This window comes from Gallinula chloropus (assembly GCF_964237585.1).
Source record: "Gallinula chloropus genome assembly, chromosome: 7".
NCBI lineage: Eukaryota > Metazoa > Chordata > Aves > Gruiformes > Rallidae > Gallinula > Gallinula chloropus.
Window position 1 is genome coordinate 9,517,346 of NC_140092.1, and position 16,585 is coordinate 9,533,930.

Sequence of the window (16,585 nt, forward strand, 5' to 3'; positions counted from 1 at the left end):
CCCTGTGCTCATTCATGAACTGAGAATTGAGCTCTCCTCAGTGTTCCTATTTAGCATAAGTGACTTTTTTCTTCAGGTTTCTCTAGAGGTGGCTAAAGAACTTTTACCTCTGACCATGTATTGCTACTGTTCTTTAAGCTTCATTTTTCCAGAAATGTTCACAGGTAAGTCAAAAGAGGTTCAGATACATTTTTATACCCGTTATATCTCCTTGTTTTTTTGAGCAAGACAGCATTTCCTCACATTTGCCTCACAGCAGTAGAAAAAGTCACAACCTGACATTTCAGACTCTTGAAACACTCTGCTTTACAGACGTGCGGCCACCCTCAGAGCTGAAAGTGGGCATTAGTGCTTGGTTTCAGAGGCCAGCAATCAGCTTTTCCATGCTATCTCCTTGAACTCTCTTAGCTTGTTTATTAATTATCCTGGGATTTTCAAAATTAGTATCTCATCTTAGCAAATTAATTTATGTGAGAATTTGATTACATGGCCCTGTTACTGATGCACATAGGAATAGATTAGTGGATTGAAGTTTCTTGTATTTACATCAGCCAAGGAGATGTACATAGTGCCACACATCTGCTCTGCTTAAATGCAGGTGGTGGTACCTCCTGGTACTGAGCCTGAATTAATGACTCACCATGATGAACAGACGGGTAAAATATTCAAGAGCTCAACAAGCTTCACCTGAATGCAGGTCAACTAGATTTCCTCTAGAAGCACACAGAAAGGAGCCTTGGGGCTGAATTTGCTGTTCACACCATCTGGATGTGATACCTTCAAAACCAGCTTTTTAAACTGTCTCTCCAGCTTTAACGATATGAATCCCATTACCTCATACTAGTGCGGAGCCACTTAAACCACCGATAAAGATGTTTTTAAGCTAATCTTTCTGACTGAAATGGATTTGAAGCCCTTTCACTGTCAGCTCTAGCTGAGAAGCAATTCAAGAAGATGCTGCCTTGCAGCTGTTGATTGCAGCAGCTCAGCTGAAGCACAATAGCTGACTGGAAGTCTAGTCCTTCCCAAGGCAAAGCCAGACAGGTTAATTAAGCCATAAGGAATGATGATGTGAGATACATTTAACTCATTATTGAGACAGACCAGGTGGTGACTGGTGAGTGACAGCAGCTACAAATGCTTTTGTGGACTGCCATTGCTCCTCAGAGCAGCCAGGCGCACAGGTGAGGCTGAAGCAGGTGGTGGGGATGAGGATGCTTCCCCCTGCGAGGGGAAGGGCAGAACAAACAGGCTGGATCCTTTGGGTCTCTGCTGCTAGTATGGCTGGCTCATGGCACTCAGGCTGCCAGGCCAAAGCTCAAGACCCACGCGTGGGCTTTCCTTACACCGATTTCCCACTTCCTTTCTGACGATGAAACGCTATAAACGTTTATTTAGGAAACGGGAGCAGCCCATGAGGCTTCCACCAGCGCTTTCGGCAGCCGTCATCCAGCCCGAGGCGTGGGGGGTCCCTGCCAGGTGCCTGGGGAGAGGCAGCAGCCGAAGGCACCGCCGGAGCGGTCTCTCCAGCTCTGGGGACAGCGTGGGGGCTTTAGGGCTGAGCGGCGAGAGGACGGCGGCGGGCTGCGCCACACCACACCGGGCAGCGGAGAGCACGCTGTCTCGCCCGGGCCGCTGGGAGCAGTGCGGAACCTTTCTGCGAGGCACCGGTTTTCCTCCGGCGCGGCCGAAAGAGGACCGGCCCCGCTCCCGCAGTTGCCTGGTAACGCCGGTGAACGAGACGGGGTGCCGCAGGGAAAGCGGCCCGCTGCAGCAGCCTGCCTGTGGGCAGGGGCGCCGCGATGCTGGACCCGGACAGCGGGCTCTCCCTCACCATAGCGCGGATCGTGCAGCGGCTGAAGGGCTCCAGCCTCCACTCCCAGCTGGAGCGACAGGCCCGGGTGAGCCCCGGCCTGGCGCTGTGCCCCCAGGCCCGCCTCCCTTTCCCGCTACCCCTCCCCGGTGCTTTGTTCTCGGCCGTCGACCCCAGCCCAGCCTACGCGGCCTCCGCCGGGGACGAGGAGCCGGGGGCCGGGCTGGGCCTGGCGTTGCCTCCCCTCCCTCCTCGGCTAAAGCTGTATTTGTAGTTTCTCCCCATGGGACTGCGGGATTTCGCAGGGAGTATGAAGGCTGTCCTTTTGAAATCTCACTGCCTCAAATAGTTCCTAAAATGAAGCGCTTTGTCTTTTAATCTCTCATTTGGAGAGCTTTAAATAACCTCGTTCCCCCCACTTCCCCCTCCTGAGAAGATGAGGATTTGGTGGAAGGAAGTGAAAATAAATGGAAAACGTGTGCTTTTGTAGCTGGGGAAACAGTTGCTCTTTATATTTAGTAACTTATCTGCACTACAGATTTTTGTATTTCAGCTGAACTTCATTTAGGATGTTTCAGATTAAAGCTGGGTCAGTTTTCATGGCAATAATAACCTGGTAGTTGTGCCGTAACGATTATTGAGTGTTATTTTGGGTTGGGTTTTACAAAATCTCAGTGTGGGTTTTTTTGCCAAATATGCAGTTTCGGTGTGGCATTTTTTTTTTTTTTTTGTTATTGTTGTTTGGTTGGTTTTGGTTTTGTTTTTAGGATAGTATGTCCATTATCTGCCTTAGTTTTGTTGGGTTTTTAAATGAAATATGATTTTCTTTTCTGAATGTCCCCAGAGCTTTCCTTAGCAAATGATGTCACTCTTTGACTTCTCTGGTTTTTGTTTTGTTTTTAAATTTGCTGCTTTGATCTCTAAATGTCTTTTAAAATGTATGTCTGCTTTGCTGCTCTTGACTGACTGCTCTTGGGATGTGTGAGTAAGCAAATGTGCATGAGTTGAAGGGGGCTGAAACTGTTGGGTTCTGCTAAGTATTGGGGAATTCAGTGTCCCAAATAGCCTGACATGAAATGTGGAGAGTCAAATGCAAGACTTTGTCCTCAATAAAGGCAGTGATGGGATTTCAGAACAGGAGTCTCTAACAACTTCATTGCTGATTGTAACAAAACCTGTATGTACTTACACAATTCTTCTGCCTGCTTCCTGTGTGGCCTTGTTTCACAGTCTTGATATTTTGCTTGTTTGCTCTGAAACACGAGGAAGGTTGGTGCTTTCAGCACTTGGCAGGGTGTTTAAATGCTGCTGGTGGGTGGCTGTTCTGTACAGGTGGACACTGAGGACCCTGGCAGTGTTCTTTCGTGGTGGTTGATATCTGAAAGGGCACTTACATGCCCAAATCCCTCCCTGACTATAGTATATCAATTTACTCAATACAAGTAGAAACTTTGTATAGTGAAAGCATAAAGGTAACAACCTGTAAAATAAATAAGTGTAATGACACAGCCAATACTGTTTTACAGATTTTTTGGGGAAAAAAATAAAACCCAAGTCTATATATAAGTCAAAAGTTGATGCTAGTCATTTGAAGTGCCAAGGAAAACAAGCACGGCAAAAACTATTCAGGTTGATTCTTAGAGTAGGTGCTCGAAGAGTTTGTAATAGAAGGTTAAGTCAGAGCTATAGTTCAGTGTAGTGATCTGAAAGACTAGAAGGTTTTTAGATGCATCTAGAAGATGTAAAGGATTATGGAGCTTGTAGTTTAATAAGGTCAAATGTGCACACTATTTCTCAGGAATGATAATGTACTCCTTGATTTTATTTTTTTTAATTGACTTTGCATTTGTGTTCTTTCATTTACAGAAGAGAGTTTATAATGCTTGTGCAGTCATATTATTGCTGTACTGTGTGGTTGCAGAGGCCCTATCACAGAGTTCCTTATCTTTGTCCATCCTTTAGCAGCTGTATAGAATTCTGAAGCCTTCTGACTTTTGCTACTCTCTGTACTAAACGAATGCTTGATTCCTCTCCTGTTACATGGGTTATTTCTGAAGTTGCATTACTAAATATGAAGTCTTTGCTATTGCTATTCACCACACCTGAACCCCAGTTTATTGATAGGCTATGATGGAGTGTTTTCTGTCTGTTGGTTGACAGTCAGTTTCTGAACAATGCTTGGTCTGCACCAGCTGCAGTGTTCATCTACAGGTCGTTCCTTTTTTAGGTGGTTTTAAGCAATTTTGGAGATACATACTGTATTTTGAGAAGTCTTTTGAGGCAGTGCATCAGCATAAAACTAACTTATTGCTCTGGGTATTTATACTACTGTTATGCTTTACTTTTACAAGCATTCCTCTTCATCTGTCAGGGTAGAAAAGGATGTTGCTGATACTCGTTCCTCAAAAACATTTACCAACTCCTAAAGCATGACAGTCAGAGCGGATTGTGAGGTCCATTAAATATAACATTCCATGAAATTTTGGAAGGGTCAGGTAGTGTCACAAACAGTAGTTGAACTACTAGCAAATTCTGTGAATTCATCTCTTCTTTTAATGTCCAGCGAGGAGAGCTCAAAATGAACAGTTTCTTTCATGAGTTAATACAGTTTTGGGGAAAATCCAATATCCTGACACTATTTGCAGGAGGTGATAGAGTAGCCCTGTGGTTATGAACTGATCATGCCAGCGCTGTGCTTGGCTGTCACTGGGAGCCCAAGGTAGTGTCAGGGACTGTGATACACAATCTCTTTGAAATAAGTTTGGTATGGACACCAAATGATTTGCTGTCACAGCTTTAGCTTTGGGGATACCAAGATAATAGTGTTTTTGTCCCAGGACTGAAGTAGAAGTAGGCTCACATGCTTGTTAGTGACTGTCTGGAAAATAAGTGTTAGGTTGATCTTATCTTTCTTTTTTTAGGTTGAGTTTTGGTATATTAATAATGTGCCTGAAGGTAATACAAAGAGATTAATGCCAGAAAGAGTGTAAATGTGCTGGTTATTTGCTTTGAAACTTTTTCACTGCTTCTGAGCAAATTTTGTAGTGTTTTTGAGAGGAAAAAGTAACAGCTACAGAGAAAAAATATTAGACAGTTGACTTTTTAATAGGTAGAATCACTGCTGGCATTGTTGGGGTATCAGAGGAGAAGTCTGATCTTGGTTTCTCAAGCATAACCAAATTAGTTTGCTTTTTTTTTCTCTTCCCATTCTGAAATGTAAAAATGTGGTTGGAGGAGGAACTGAGACACAGACATCTTCAATCACAAAATACAGTTTAAAAATGATTTATGAAATGTTTTTGGGAAAATCTTTGTCAGTGAACTAGCATGGATAAACATGTAACAGTTCAGAGACATGGAAAAAGTGCTACCTTTTGAACACAGCTTTCATTCATAGACCATTAAGAAACTTTGTTTTTTATCATGTTTGAATGAAGCTTTATTAATCATTTAAGACTAATCAGGCTTAACTTTTGCTTTCTGCAAACCAATAATAGAAATCAGTCTGACTCTGAATTGCCTAGAACTTCTAGTGGCCAAAGGCAAGTAAGGTAAAAAAAACCAAACCCAAAACTAACAAACAAAAGGCCCAGTAGCTTATTCATAAAAAACTTCTCTAAAACAGGAGTTGAAAATAAAATGAGAGAGAAAGGTTCTAAATTGTTTTAATTAATGAAAGAAAGGCTCACTCACTGTGAATTCCTGTGGGCATTTTCTGTGTAGACATTCTCAGATCTGTTCCTTGTAGTGGGAAGTGAGTAGGTTCTCAGATCTGTTCCTGTCTGTAGTGGGACAGCTTGAAGGAGAACTTGCTGAAAAACAGGATAATTGCTGTCACAAGCAGTGACTTGTGTGTACGGATCAGCCCTGACACCCCATCCCACCCCACTCTGACAGATAATAAGTTTGGGAGCGAGAAAAGATTTCAGGAGGTACCTGAAGAGATGAGCAAGGTGTAGAAAGATGTGCTAGGGTATGTCATGATCAGAATGATTGTCCAGAGGGAACTCTGCTGTCACTCTTTGAACAGACCTGTGACTAGTACCAGAAAAGTTTAAAGAAAATAGTAATCAAAGTGAGAGGTAAAGGTCTTCACAAGACTTCCCATGGGAAAAGAAGGGAGAGGAGCTTGCTTTGGGAGCACTGGGAACATTGCAGGTGGGGTATTGCCTCACTGCTTCTAAAGGGAGTCCAGGTGAAACTAGCTTAGAATGATCTATGTGGAGTGAATGGTTTGCAAGATATCTGAGGATGTTATTTTCTTAATGTTTTTCTCTGAGTTAAAAAAAATAAAAATTGCTACTGATGATCGCTTAAGTAAAAGATCAAATTTAAAAGGAGAATGTTCTGTGAAATGTAGCATTTATTAAATAAAACTTAGCAAATAAACATAGGCTCATGAGTCATCATAGATAATTAATGGTTCCTTTTCATGCATTGTATTTAACAAAGGGCTTACTATGCACTCCTGATAGAGCTTGTAGCTTGGTTTAACTGGTTCAGCAGTAACTTCTGTGGTGCAGTGAATTTTAAACTGAATGCAGTTGTGATCCTGTTGAACAGATTATGGAGTTCAGAAGGAGTGCAAGCTTCATTCAGATATTCTAGTAATGTTTTACCTATATGAGTGTATTTTCTTAGCAGTCCTAACTTTGTATTGAAATAGGACCTAGAAAATTTATTAAAACATCCATCAGAATTATATTATCCAAAATGTATCATGCATATCTTGTGGGAGAATGTAACACTTGCAGCTGCTTACTTCTGTATGAGGCTAATTGACGTCCTCGGTTTCAACTGCTCTGTTACCTTTACTTGTAGAAGAAAGTTCACAATACTCTTTCCCTCAGTGTAATTACTGTAGAAATGCAGAAGGGTTGGAAAGTTGTCAGTGTAATTAGGGTTTTGTACTTACTGAAATTTGTTTGGTTATGCTCTGAGTTTATTCCTTTTTCCTGTTACAGAAATGTATAAACCATAATCACTCCCTTAAATTTGTAGGATTTTAAGTGGTTAGAGAGTGTTTAGGTTGAAATTGTTGTGGTTGTGCTAAAATGGTTTTTTAACAAGTTGACTTGGTCTCAATAAAATCTAGCTATGGCAGAAGGAAACATGTGAGAAAAGATCAATATTAGCTTTTATTGAATTTACTTCTGCTAAAGTTGGACTGTATTTGGGGTGGTATGCTTTTTGTAAAATAATAATACCAATAATAGCTAAAAACGTGTGCTTGTGCAAGAATCATAATGAACGGTAATAAATGCTCTGAAAGTGTTCATGCTTGTTAAAACAAAGACTTTGAAGAGAAATTATGGTGAGGAGCCTGTAAAAATATTTAGATTGTGTAAAGTTATTTGCAGAACTGTTTGCAGCAGAATAAAAGTATGTGTTCACCTGATGCGGTTCAACATTTCAGTATAGTTGGATCACTTCTCAGCAGTGTTTATTCTTGTTGAGAAGAGAAATAGTTTAACACAGGAGTTATGCTGGAACACTTTGTTCTGTCAAGCCTCCTCTTTGTAGTATGTTGCTGGTCCTCTAGCTGTTTTACTATACTTTGAGTGCCCTGCCTTGATGGCTTATCTGCCCTCTTGCCTGATCAGTGCTGCTCCAGTCATGATATTTGAATGCCAATTCCATATTTACATTCTAAATTGCAAATAGATTTGTTCACTTAGTCTACAAATCAATTTACTGCACCCACCAACTAGCTGTGTGCTCTAACCACTCTGGTTTCTCCTCCTTTCTAACCTGAACCTCCCCTGGTGCAACTTCCTCCCTGTTGTCCTGTTAATACTTCTCTAAGAGAAGAGGCTGACCCCCAGCTTACCACAACCTAAGGTGTCCCCTGAGCCTCCTCTTCTCCAGGTTAGACAGTCCCAGTTCTCTCAGCCGCTCCTCATAAGACTTGTGTTTCAGGCCCTTCACCAGCTTTGTTGCCTTTCTCTGGACATGCTCCAGGGCCTCCATGACTTTCTTGTAGTGAGGGGCCCAAAACTGACTGCAGTATTTGAGGTGTGGCCTCACCAGAGCTGAGTACAGGGGGATGATCACCTCCCAGGTCCTGCTGACTGTGCTATTCCTGATGCAAGCCAGGATGCCATTGGCCTTGGCCACTTGGGCACACTCCTGGCTCATGTTCAGGTGAGGATTAAACAACGCTTCCAGGTTTTTTTCCCTTGTACAGCTTTTTAGCTACCCTGCCCCAAGCCTGTAATGTTGCCTAGGGTGAAGAAGTGCATAATGATAGCTTGTTTTGCAAAGGGATGTCTAACAGCCAGTTGCTTCTGGGTTTGCACAGAGCTGATCGACCCTGTAGGTGAATGTGGACACCCAGCGCCTGAATCCCAGGTGACCTATCCATAAGAATATGCACAATGCTGGTTATATTGGAAGAGAAACTGGTAGTGATTCACTCTTATTAAAAATCATTTGCTTCTGCTTGCTGAATTCTGGTGTGTTCATTCCTGTCTCCTTTTGGGACTCTGTCTGACTGAGCCCCTGAATAGCATGAGTTCTTCCCTTCTGTGGTTGTCGCTCTTTACCTTCACTGGCTGTTCTCCTCCTTGTGATGGCCTCCTGATGGTATGAGATTTTTTTAAATTTTTTTTAAAAAGGAAGATATTTGTTCATATAGATGTGTGTAAGGAAACCGTAGTTTTACCTGGGTATATGCTGCATTTTGATCATGCAGGAAATTCAGTTCATCACTACAAATTTCATCAAGGTTTTTCCCAATAAACCTTAGCCAGATGTTTTCATCAGTGTAAATGATAATAATGCTTTTATATAAGTAAAATTTTGTCAACATGTCTTTCATTCTACCAGAAAGCCATAGTGGATGAAAATGCAAAGGTTTCTTAGGCAGTACATTGTATCGACCAGCTTAGAACAAACAAACACACCCTACCAAAATACCTATATGTCTTCTGCAACATAGTGTAATATGGGAATAAGGTAGACCAGAAGGTACAAAAGGACAATAGAAGTATGTGGGAGACCTGATCAGTAATTTTGGAGCATCTGCTCTGCTAAGTCTCCTTGACTCCTCAATCTGGTGCCTATAAGCACCTCTGTAAATTCCAAAGTGGTACCTTTCTGTTAAGTGATGGCAAATCGATTCTGAAGGGATTTCCTTTCACTTGCTGAAATAAGTATTTTCTTCTTTGGTTATATTGCATAGAGAGGGGTATGGTGTTTGGTGTTAGAGCTGGCTGCAGCTGCTAGCTGCACCATCTGCCAGATTCTTCCCTTTCAGGTGTCCAATTTCTGCTTTGAAAACTGATCAGCAGCCCAGTATGCAAGGAGTCCTTAACAGTAACAGTTCCCGCAGCTCTACAGCTCTGTGTGTAGCACTGTAGGAATCTATTGATCATAATCCATAAGTAAACAAAAGGAAAAGGGGAGATGGGAGGAGGCTTTGGCAATTACATACTGAAATGACAAGAGTGGGGACAGACATGCCCCTATAATTTGGGGGTGAGGGGGTGGGTGTATTTCTGTGCATTTATATAAAATTTTGTCTCGGTGTTTTGCAGTCAAGAGAAGGAAAAGGAGACAAAAGACACAATTTATCAAGGCTTTTCCTTTTAGACTAAAGATTAGCATAACAATATTGAATTATATCAGCATAGGAACAGTGAAATAGAACTTGACTGAATGAGCAGGTATGAAGAGGTGAAGGTAACTGATGGAGATCGATGCACTAATATAATCCTTGGAGGAAGTTTTTCCTGAAGTGCTGTTCAGCTTCCTTTTTGCCTGCCATCCTGCTACATACAAGAGAGTCACTGTTACTTTGTTCTGCAGCTGGGGAACAGACTCTTGTGGGAGCAGCAGCTCACAAGCAAGTCCTCTGTTTTATCTTTTGGCCTGGGAGGGAAAATGGGAGGTAGTCTGTGTGGGCTGAAGTCCATTATGCCCTCTAATGCAGTAAGTTGTATCAATTTCCAGGAAACCACAAGGAAAAAACCCCCACATTGTCAATATGTGTCAGACTTTCCTTTGAGCCAGAGGTTCACAAATTTTACAGATGTGTGAAGAGCAGAAATTTAAAATTGTGTTCTCCTGATTGCACTTTTGTCACTTCTTACACTGTTAACAGTGTCAAGACGATGAAAAAAAGCATGTGTGCTGGGCCCCACAGGTAAATAGACCTTGGGATTAAAATTGGCCATATTTAACCCAGAAGACAAAGTTGAATGCTTAAAGCATGTGCAAACACTTCTGTGGAATAGTAAAGCGTAACCTGCTCTGTGTAATGCAAGTTACTGTATTTAAAATTCATACAGGAGAGGTACAAAGCCACTGCCTTGCAGCACAAAAATAATTAAACTCAACCTGACATAAGTCAGGCCAAAACTAATGTAGGACTTTCCATCACAGTAGGTTCAGAAGGGATCATTCATAAAATACTCCTTGAGGTGGTTGCTTAAAAAATGGTATTTTGTGAGTTGCCCAAGCACTCCCATGAAATTCTTTGTTTTCCTGCCTTTAGCGATGATCCTTTGCCAGCTTTTACCACTCTGCTGAACAGAATCATGTTTGACATGCGTTATGCAACTCACCACACCTTATAGTTTGTGTTTCTCATCACCTTTATTTCTCAGAAAGCTTGCTTACAGTCTCTTTGCTGTTGCAGTTGATGAACCAAGTATTAAAACCTTCCTTACCTGAAATGGTAAGGTGACTTAAAAGCAGAAATGCTGATGCTCTCAGTCTCTGCAACACTGTCAATTCCTCCTTTCAACTAGGGCAAATGGAAAGATTTCCTTAAAATCCTGCCTCCTGAGTTCATCCAGACCACCTTTTCCAGCGAGCTGTGCAGCACGGCAGATAGCCTTTTCTCTGTATAAGCTGTAAGGCAAATGATAGGACTGTGGAGTTGGTTAGTTGTGTGCAATGGACCTAAAGCATGCCATGCTGTCAGCAGTGCTGTTAGGGCTGGCAAACTGCACAAGCTGGTGAGAGCTTGTTTTTAGTAGCAGCATAACTTTCTGCAATAGAATGAGCAGCTGATATGCCTCCAGCATATTGCTGAGTAGTTTTTGATAAGAGAGATCTCACGTTTCTAGGTAGGTCATGTGCCATATGCTTCTAACATATGCCTTGAGCTGTCATGGCAGTGAAGTAAGTTGAAAATACACTGGGAGATCTATGTGCAAGTTAGCAGCTAGGGTTTTTAGTCTATTCTAAACCTCCAGCTGTATCCTGTGGTGTTAATTGGCTATTGCCATACTCCAGATTTAGGAACATATCTATTATAGGTCATTTCACAGAAACTCCTGAGTTTCTGATTGTTGTCCTTTTGAACCTTTGTGGTCTCCTTTCTCTTCTAAGTCTAACTACAGAAGGAGGAGATGCTATAGCAGCTGCTCCTGCTGTTGCTGAAAAATCTGCAGCACCATCTGGGTGGTAGTGTCATGGTACTGGTAAAGCTGGTTGGTGCCTAATTGTCTGTGTTGAGTGCATTTCATTACAAGAGGCTGCAGGGGGGAACGTTGGGTCCACAGTTTCTATTTGAAGTGTGAAGGTGGCATTTCTTATCTGAAAGATGTGAACTGTGGGAGGTTAAGTGAGAAGCTGTGGAACACTTTCAGTTCAATTCTTTCATGGAGAGTACAGCAAGTGGTGTCTAGTTATTTGCTTGTGTACCTTATGACTGATCCTTTAATGTGTAGAGTCTGGGTAAGTATGTAGGGCACTTTGCTCAGAATATTAAGCATACGTATCACTACATTTTCCCTCTCCCTCCTTCTCTCCCAGTCTCCACACATAGGTTTTAGCACTGATGTAAGAGCAAAGACATCAAATGAGGAATAAGTTTGCTTTCTGAGTAACCTTAAGCACATAAATTTCTTATTTCATAACTTAAAATACACAATTTAATTTTCTGTTTAGTGTTTGCTTGATGGTTATTTAGTTTTTATTCCTTTTTCATATTAGGTTAGCCTACACAAACCAGAAATTAAACTGGAATCACTGAAAGAAGATATTAAGGATTTTCTGAAGACATCAGGTTTGTAATGCTTCATTGATAGATTTGCAAATAGTATAGATCTATGTGAGAACATATGAGACATACATGATGAAAATAGCAGTTCATGCAGCTTCATATCTAGTTGCTGACAGTATCCAGAAGCAGACATTTAGTGATTCCAGATTATAAATGAGAGAGAAAATTAAAAGGGAAAAAGTTCTTGGATTCCAGCAGCATTTTGATAAATATGGTTTGAAAGTTCTGAATGATATGAGAGTTCAGTCACTTCTGAAAATGGGAAATTAGCATTCATGGAGGTACACTTGACAATTTTACCCTTAGCCTGCAGCTTCCAGTGGAAATTGGAAATGTAACTATATAACTATAATGTGAAAATCTGATGGTAAGTTATATAAGATTTATAATAATTGGGACCACTTGCCTATTTATATTTATAATTGTTTTAAATCCGTCATATTATTAATAATATCATGTAATTATTTGAGCCATAGATGGAAATAAAGGATATTCAACCCTTATACAAATCTTAACTTGTAGCTTTTTTTCTATCTTAATTAGGTTTATGCTTCTTCATCTCTTCCTGTCTAGTAGGTAGACGTGAATTGAGACAGGACAGAAAACTCCAGTGACTGCAAAGCAATCTCTGATGCATGTTCTGTTAGCATTCATTTCTAAAGTTGTCTTCTGGATTTTTTTTTTATTTTAACAGGTTGGGAAAAGAAGCTTCAGAATGCTGTTTATAGTGAACTCAACGTGTGAGTTTAGTATTTTTATTTTATAAGTTCTACTCACAAGATACACTTTTAATTCATTTGTATATATAGGTGTATGATGTGTTACTGTTATCTGCAAGATCTGTCATACCAAGGGTGTCTGCTTCATTTCTCCTTTTCAAGTGCCATTATTTCTTTTTAATCCCAGGGCAAATATTGGATGCAAGCACATTTTTACTATTTTCAGGTGTTTATGGTTATGGCACATATTTGTTCTGTTGATTATTTTTAAAAAATCTTTGAGATACTGGATCTCTAGACTTAATGAGATTGGTGGTCATCATGCTTAGGATATGGTTATAAACACACTGAAATTTGTGAAATTCTCTTTTGATTATTTTTCAGCAAATGGTGGACTATTTTTGGGAATCATAACATGCCTTTAATTCTGGATAATTCTGATTAATTTCATAAGTTATAGCCATAAATACAGCTATATAATAAAAAAGTGTATGCAAATTTATTTGTGCTAATTTTAAATAAGCTTGTTAGTTACCTGCTTTGAACAATGTGTCTTAGTAGCATGAAGGACTCGATTCAGCAAAATATTTATAAATGTATCTGTCAGTAAGGATTAATCTTCCTCATATCTTTCAAGGGAAAAATATTTACCTGTCATTTGGACTAATGCTTATACTTTCTTTGAGTTCACAGAAATGAACTACAAAGTAATGTAATTAGCCCTGGAAAACTATAAAATTAACTAAAAATACCATGTCATCATAAGCATTGTGGGAAAAGTCAAGAAACAATGTTGCTGAAATCTGTTAGTATTGATTCCATTTGACACGTAGGCACAGAGCTCTCTGGAACAGATTAACAGCAAATGCAAGAATGACTTTACCAACTAAAAATGGGAAGAAGTTTGGGGTAGGTGTCCCATAATAGTATGATAGGAACTGGTTGAATACATTTAAATGAATAAAAGTTCAGGCTAACTGTGAGAGGAGCTTTGTGTAAATTTTGTTTTGGGAAAGACATATGAGACAATCAAAATCAAGCTGGAACAAAATGTTTGGCTATAACTCACTGAAAATATTCTGCACTATTGGCAGATAAATTAATAGTTTTGGTTATTTTATTTCAGGTTTTATGTTTTGGCATACTGCAGTTTATGAATGGATATTCAGCATGTTTGCTATTGAATTTTAAAAGGAAATGCTTTAAAAAAATACTGTCCCTTGAAAAAATAAAATATCCTGGATTGTAAAAGTTCCAGTGAGTCATAAAGATGTCATGATGTGAAGAAGACACCCTTGTAAAATACAGGATTTCTTCACAGAATTATTTGACTTTATTTTACAAGTATATGAAATTATGAGGAAGTATTTTAATATAAGAGCTTATATTGAAATGTTATTAATACTTGCATGTATTTATACTGTTTCTGTCCATAGGAAAGGATGAGGAAGAAATACTTCTAAAAACACTGGTGTTTTTAGTTTTGCTCAACACACAGAGCAATTTTACTAGCACTTACACGAAAGAAGTTATGGTTAGGTTTACAAATACAGGATTAAGCAACATAAAAATCTGAACGTTTTAATATGATGTACGTTCTTTCAGGTATCCTTCACCCTGTCATCCTGCAGCACCACCTGAGCATATGAAAGAGCCATTAGCTTATATGAGGAAAGCACAGGTTGGTTGTCAACAGCTTTATTGTTCGTATTGCATCTTGGATTAGGCTGTGTGAGATTTACTCTGTATAATGTTATTGTATGATTTCTAGTTTTTATACTTTAGGAAAAACACAGGTTTATAATTGCATTGAAGATAACAATGGTGTTGTATATATCACTTTACATACATTCAAAAATGCTAAAGTAATTCTACAGCCACGAAAGAAGTAGGATTATAGTGGCAGGTAGGTGAATATTGGAGAACAGAGATGATGTGAACTATGTCAAAGAGGAGAGTTTGATTTTGTTGGGAAGAAGACAACGTGTAGCTATAGGTTGTTTCACTTAAGGTTAGAAAAATACTGTTTTGAAGAGACATGGGCAGGCAGTTTTACAGTGAAAGACAACAAGCCACAGAAATAGATCTTTAGAGAGAAGAGGTATTTAGTACTTAGAAATGTGAACAGAGGATGAAAAGTATAAAGCTAAGGAGCTTAAGTCATTTTGAAGGAGAATAAGAGCAACTGGACTATATAAGATTAAGGATTTTTGGTGTCAGGAAAAAAATATTTTTGCTTCATAGGTTTTATTGTTTTACCGATATATGCTATTTGAAATGAATTTTTTAAATCCCTATAAAATGTAAAAAAAAAAAAGCTTCAAGAATATGATTGAACCAAAATATCTGAGGTAAGGATAAAATTATATTTAACTCAGCCGTGCCTAGAAATATATTGCAGTATTTTTTTACAAGGTATTCAACAAATTGTGTTATTCTTTTCAATCATGTTGCTGCTTATTCCAGTAAGTCTTATCTTGCCATCTTGGGTTTCAGTCCTTAGCATTTAGGGACAAAGATTGTATTAAGCATTCTTTTCTTCTGTGGTGTGAAATGTAATGTCACAATTTACTGCCTGAAAAGAATCACTCTTAGGAGTTTACTAATGCGAAAACCGCAGAGTTGTATGTATGTCTAAATGAGTTTCAATGGTTACCGCTTATAAAAGCATATACAGTACTTGTGGTAATCAGTATATTTAGTTCTATGTGGAAAGGACTGTTTTTCATAGTTTAGGAATGAGTAGGAAAAGGCCTTCATCTTTACTAGTTTCAAAATTTCATAGCCATATTTCAAAGATTATTACTGGGCTGGGTTCACCCTAGTCGGCAGCTCGGCCACTCAATCCCCCACCAGTGGAATGGGGGAGAAATTCAGGCAAAGTGAGAAAAGTTGTGCTAAAGGCAGTTTGGTTGCATGCAAGCAAAGCAAAACAAGGGATTCATTCACCACTTCTCAGCAGCAGGCAGATGTTTAGCCATCTCCAGGCAAGCAGGGCTTCACACATTACAGTTTCTTGGGCAAACACTGTAACTCTGAGCATCCCCCCTTCCTCCTCCTTCCTCCTAGCTTTTTTATTCAGAGCACGATGCCCTGTGGTATGGTATGGAATATCCCTTTGGTCAGTTGGGGTCAGGTGTCCTGGCTCTTTTCGTTCACAGCTTCTTGTGCACACCCAGCTGGCAGGGAAGCATGAGAAACATAAAAGACCTTGAAGCCATGTATGCATTTTTAGGCTAAAACATTAGTGTGTCATGTCACAACTCAGAACCATGGCAAGATACCAGCTTCTATGAAAAAAACTAACCCTGTCCCAGCCAAAACTAGTAGATCTTCTTTCTAATCCTTTCCTGAAGTTCTCTTCGATAAAGGGTTCTGTATGAATGGTTTTCATAGAGAAATACTGTTAAAGGGTGATAGTTGCAAAAGAGCAATAAATACATAGTTACAGAATTAACATATTTTGTAATACCACTGGGGTACATGTGTGTGCACCTTGAAAATCAAATGCTCACATTTGTAGGTGCTAGGTCCGTAAACAGCCAATCATGATCAGTCAAATTACAGCTAGATTTTAATTTTTTAATTATTTTTTACTGAAGTATGATAGACAATGTAAAAATCTTACAAAGTCAGTCTTTGGATAATTTTTTTTTTAAAATATTTGAAATAGCTAAAACACAAATATACAGCTTGCTAATACCTTCTAGAAGAGAAGTAAAAGTGGAAACTTAGCAATTTGCTTCTCTTAGGTACTGGAAATCTAATTAATGTTTTGAAGATAGAAGACTGGCTTTGTTTTATCTGTAGGTAGAATTTTTTTTGTCATTTGTCTTTTAGTATCACAGTAGTTGGAAAATAATATTTTGATGCTATCAACAAAATTTGTCCTGGTAGAAAAATGTTTTCCATATAAGTCATAATCTATTTTTATTATGCACAGCCACCATTCAAGATACTGTTTCCACTGTTATGAGCTTGTTGACATTTTCTATGTCCTTTTCTGTCTTAATTAATTTTGCTCTACTTCAGAATTCT

General features: G+C 39.4%; 1 protein-coding gene across 2 annotated transcripts in view; it reads left to right on the forward strand.

Annotated features, from left to right (window-relative positions):
- Nucleotides 1-1,802: 1,802 nt before the first annotated feature.
- TBC1D19 (TBC1 domain family member 19) overlaps nucleotides 1,803-16,585 on the forward strand; it is a gene marked incomplete at its 5' end in the record, with an annotated part of 50,819 nt that continues 36,036 nt past the window's right edge. The window contains 4 exons of one of the 2 annotated variants that reach the window (XM_084266819.1): nucleotides 1,803-1,901; nucleotides 11,759-11,831; nucleotides 12,523-12,568; nucleotides 14,153-14,228. In XM_084266819.1, the coding sequence (XP_084122945.1) occupies nucleotides 1,803-1,901; nucleotides 11,759-11,831; nucleotides 12,523-12,568; nucleotides 14,153-14,228 (294 nt within the window). The remainder of the gene's footprint in view (nucleotides 1,902-11,758; nucleotides 11,832-12,522; nucleotides 12,569-14,152; nucleotides 14,229-16,585) is intronic. The other variant, XM_084266820.1, reaches the window with a different exon arrangement.